The sequence below is a fragment of the Limulus polyphemus genome, unplaced genomic scaffold (assembly GCF_000517525.1).
Source record: "Limulus polyphemus unplaced genomic scaffold, Limulus_polyphemus-2.1.2 Scaffold4172, whole genome shotgun sequence".
Classification (NCBI taxonomy): Eukaryota; Metazoa; Arthropoda; class Merostomata; order Xiphosura; family Limulidae; genus Limulus; species Limulus polyphemus.
In genome coordinates, this window is record NW_013669782.1 from 89,433 (window position 1) to 93,551 (window position 4,119).

Consider the following 4,119-nt stretch of genomic DNA (forward strand, 5'->3'; position numbering starts at 1 on the left):
CGCAGTCTGTTTGTTTCTTAACATCAGAGTCAATTTGTTTGTTAAGATCGCAGTCTGGTTAAGATCAGAGTCAATTTGTTTGTTAAGATCGCAGTCTGTTTGTTAAAAACAGACTCAATCTGCTAGTTAAGATATGGAGTAATGATGCTAAATGATGTCTAGAGTATTGTTATGATATTTTAAGAATCATTTTTGTGAATCAACAATTTTCTTTCAGTCATTGTTTTTGTCTAAACAGCAAAATTGTCCTTCAATTATTGTTTAGTCGAAAGAGAACAAAGTTGTTTTAGTTTTTTTTTCCAAAACAAGGAAGGGTGTATTGTTTAATTATTTATGTTTTTCTCCTAACCAGCATGGTGTTGTTAAAAAAATTTCAAGTGTTAAGATGTTGTTTAATTTGTGTTTGTTTTTCAAACAGCAGGGTATTCTCTAATTATTGTTGTTTTTTTGTCGAGACTATAGAGTGTTATTTAGTTATTGTTTGTTAGGTTTTGAAAAAGCAGGTTATTCTGTCATTACTGTTGTTGTTGTTTTTTTTACTGAGATTGCGCAATGTTATTTAATTATTGTTTGTTTGTTTCTCAAACAGCAAGGGTTGTTCTGCCATTATTATTTTTATTTTTACCGAGACTGCGCGGTGTTATTTAATTATTGTAGGACATTATAGTTTTAATTAATTCCTCCTGTCCAAACAGCTAGAAATACAAGAAGTGATTCCCATAAAACTAATTAGTATTTAATTAAAACGATACAAGCTTGATGCCGATTACTTAACAATCTGTAAGTTTAGCAAAATAAATTATATTATTTAATTTAAAAAATCATAAAGTGTCGCCTACCACTTTGCCAAAAAAAGCATAAGTAGAGATTTTGTAATATTTTCAGTTTTATATTATTTCTAATTATTTTCTACAGCGGACTGGAGAAGCATTATGTTGTCAGACTGTCCCATAAACGTTACGTGTAAAAATAATTGTGCGATTGAAGAAGATTTGAATGGATGCCCTAAATGCAACTGTGAAAACCTAGATGAAGCCACATGTAAGTTTCCATGTCCAATACAGCTGTGTATGTTTATTTTGTCTCGTCATCATAAACGCTAGGTGTAAAAATAATTGTACGATTGAAGAAGTTGTGAATGGATGTCCTAAATACTAGGTGGAGCCACATGTAAGTCTCCATGTCCAATACAGCTGTGTATGTTTATTTTGTCTCGTCACCATAAACGTTAGGTGTAAAAATAATTGTGCGATTGAAGAATATTTAAATGGATACCCTAAATGCAACTGTGATAACCTAGGTGGAGCCACATGTAAGTTTAAATGTCCAATACAGCCGTGTATATTTATTTTGTCTAGTCACGAACTAGGTGTCTTATTTTCACCTTGGTTCAGGATTTCTTCTAGAAATTCATACTTTCATAGGAAGTCTGGTATTAGTAATAAGATAAAAACAAACAGACAGTGTCGTAACCTACTGTACAAAAAATCATGATATCTTCTTACTTCTACAATTACAACTGTCATATGTCAGACCAGTTTCAGTAAATAGTATTATTTTATAACAATACAACTTTCATATATATCCCACCAGTTTCAGTAAAAAATATTGTTTTTAATAACAATATGCCAGACCAATTTCAGTGAATAATATTGTTTTTCATAACAGTACAATTCTCATATGCCAGACCATTTTTACTAATTCTAATAATATTGTTTTTCATAACAGTACAATTCTCATATGCCAGACCATTTTTACTAATTCTAATAATATTGTTTTTCATAACAGTACAATTCTCATATGCCAGACCATTTTTACTAATTCTAATAATACTAATTTTCTTAACTTATTCGTTACTTAGTAAAGTAAGTAAGATTATCACTAACTATAAAAGGCTTATTCCTTTGTCATTCTGTCGAGAACGCTTTCACGCTCCTTTTTTGGTAATGCTCAACAATGTGCATCGTTGCTTAACAACAAAACTATCACCTGATTGTTCTTAAGCCAACTATGGTGTTTAGGTTAAATGCTCAATATTCTTGTTGATTTGTTAGAAAGGTCTGTTTTTATTCTTTATTTTTTTATAACTTCGTTGATATAACAGCAAAATAGTTTAATTCGGAAGTTTTATGGCATTGAGTTGTATCCAAAAGCAAAATAAAATTTACCAAGTAGTGTTTCAGTTAAGCCTTACGTTACGTTTATGTATTAGGCCTAATGCTCAAATTAGACTACAAATAGGCCTACGATTACTAACGTTATAGAGTCAGTGTTTTAAAAAGTTTTAAGTGGTGAATAAATGTTAATAAATAAATATTATTTTGGTATTTTAACATATATATTATCTACTTGGCCTTAAAACATAAAGAAAAATAAACGTACTTTTATTCACGATTTCATTTTTCTGCGTAGTTTTTACTAAAAATGTGATGATTAAAGAATTACTTCGAGACTGATGAAATAAGTGAAGAGTAGGTGCATTGTGGAGGTACAAATTACTTTTAGTCAAAGTATATAATTTTCGTTAATCATTGTTGAATGATTTCCCACCATTTTTGACGGGCTTTTATACCAGCGTTATCATTATGATTTTTTAGAAACGCCTTCTAGTGGTCGTTTTCGGAAACGCAGCGCGATTTGAATAATAGCAATTAAAAAAATCATAAACACACAGATACTATGTGTTACTTTTAGTTGAAGCCGAATTGGCATTCTTAAGTTGAATAAAAGATGCTAGTGATAAACAAGATAATTTTTACACTTAGTCGGTTATTAAAAAAAGACCTGGGGGGTCAACAGAAAGTCTACGGACCTGTAACGCTAAAATTCGGGGTTGGATTCTCCGCGGCGATAAGATTACATATTGCCCATTTTTTAGCTTTTCACACTAAAACTGAAAGTAGCAACAACAACAACAACTTGATGAGCGCGTGAGTTTACCTTAGGTTCTTTAGAACATCCAGGAAGTAAGTCTTTTAATACTTGAAATAAATCAATAATTAATCTGGCTTTTTATTTCGTAACGCAGTGCTAAAATTGGGCTGGCGTTTTTACAAGCCAGATCTTTTTTCTACGGGAGTTAAATATCAAGGACCACCTTTTGCAAGCTCTCAAGATAATGAATTCATTATACTGTGATATATCTACGTTTTTTAATCCTTCATAGTTTCAAAGTGTTAATAATCTGACCAGTTTATTTACAAACAAAAGATCATTCTAGGATAATGTAATCTCCCTCTTTGGGTGCGTTTATAAAAACGTTTGGTGTTTTCAAATATAAAATCGATATGGTTTACCAACTTTCCAAAAAAAAACAGTAATTAAAAATATAATTATTACTTTCTAACAAAGAAAATAGTCTTAGAGCTATTACTGTTGCACGAGATGTTGAAACAAAAAATTAACCACTTTGTAATTAATTTATTTTCTTCTCCAAATTTCAGTGAAGAAAAGATACGTAGCGACTTGATCTGTTCTTTGGTTTGCTATTCCCACTGCAGCAGACTAGTTTCGCCGAATTCGCGGTTTGTAAGGGATAAACAAATTAAAGTATACCTCATATTGACTATACATCTAAACCAAACAAATTGCTTATATTAAACTACTGTATTAGACCTACTTTATTTATCTGCTTCGCTCTTCCCAGCAGCATTAATGTGCCGTGAGAGGGCAGTGAGAGTAGCGAATCAAACAATTGTTTGTTTGTTTTTAATTAAGCACAAAGCTACACAATGGGCTCTCTGTGCTCTGCCCACCACGGGTATCGAAACCTGGATTTTAGCGTTGTAAGTCCGCAGACAACTAAATAAATAGCCAGTTAGTCTGCTGAATAGTAACAGATAATTAGTTATTTAAACCCCTAAAGTACTTTTGGTTATTAATGTTTAATAAAGCAGGGTACATCTATATCAAATTAAACACTTGTTGTTTTATTGCAGTTGAGAGACAACACACAGGTAACTCTGCTTCAGGTCAGTTCAAGTAGTTTTGTTTTCTTTTATAAGTTTTCAAGGCAAAAAAGAAAAAGATTAAGACTCATGAAAATAAATTTCCGACTTTGATCATTGTAATCTGTAGAATAACTTGCATTAGTAAACTCAACATGATGGTTTATAAGTA

At 31.3% G+C, this 4,119-nt stretch overlaps 1 protein-coding gene across 1 annotated transcript in view; it reads left to right on the top strand.

Annotated features, from left to right (window-relative positions):
- The window catches only part of LOC106470708, a 38,506-nt gene extending 37,792 nt beyond the window's left edge, over window positions 1-714 (top strand). The window contains exon 18 of the mRNA XM_022399342.1: window positions 699-714. Within this exon, the coding sequence (XP_022255050.1) occupies window positions 699-714 (16 nt within the window). The remainder of the gene's footprint in view (window positions 1-698) is intronic.
- The last annotated feature ends 3,405 nt before the right edge of the window (window positions 715-4,119 follow it).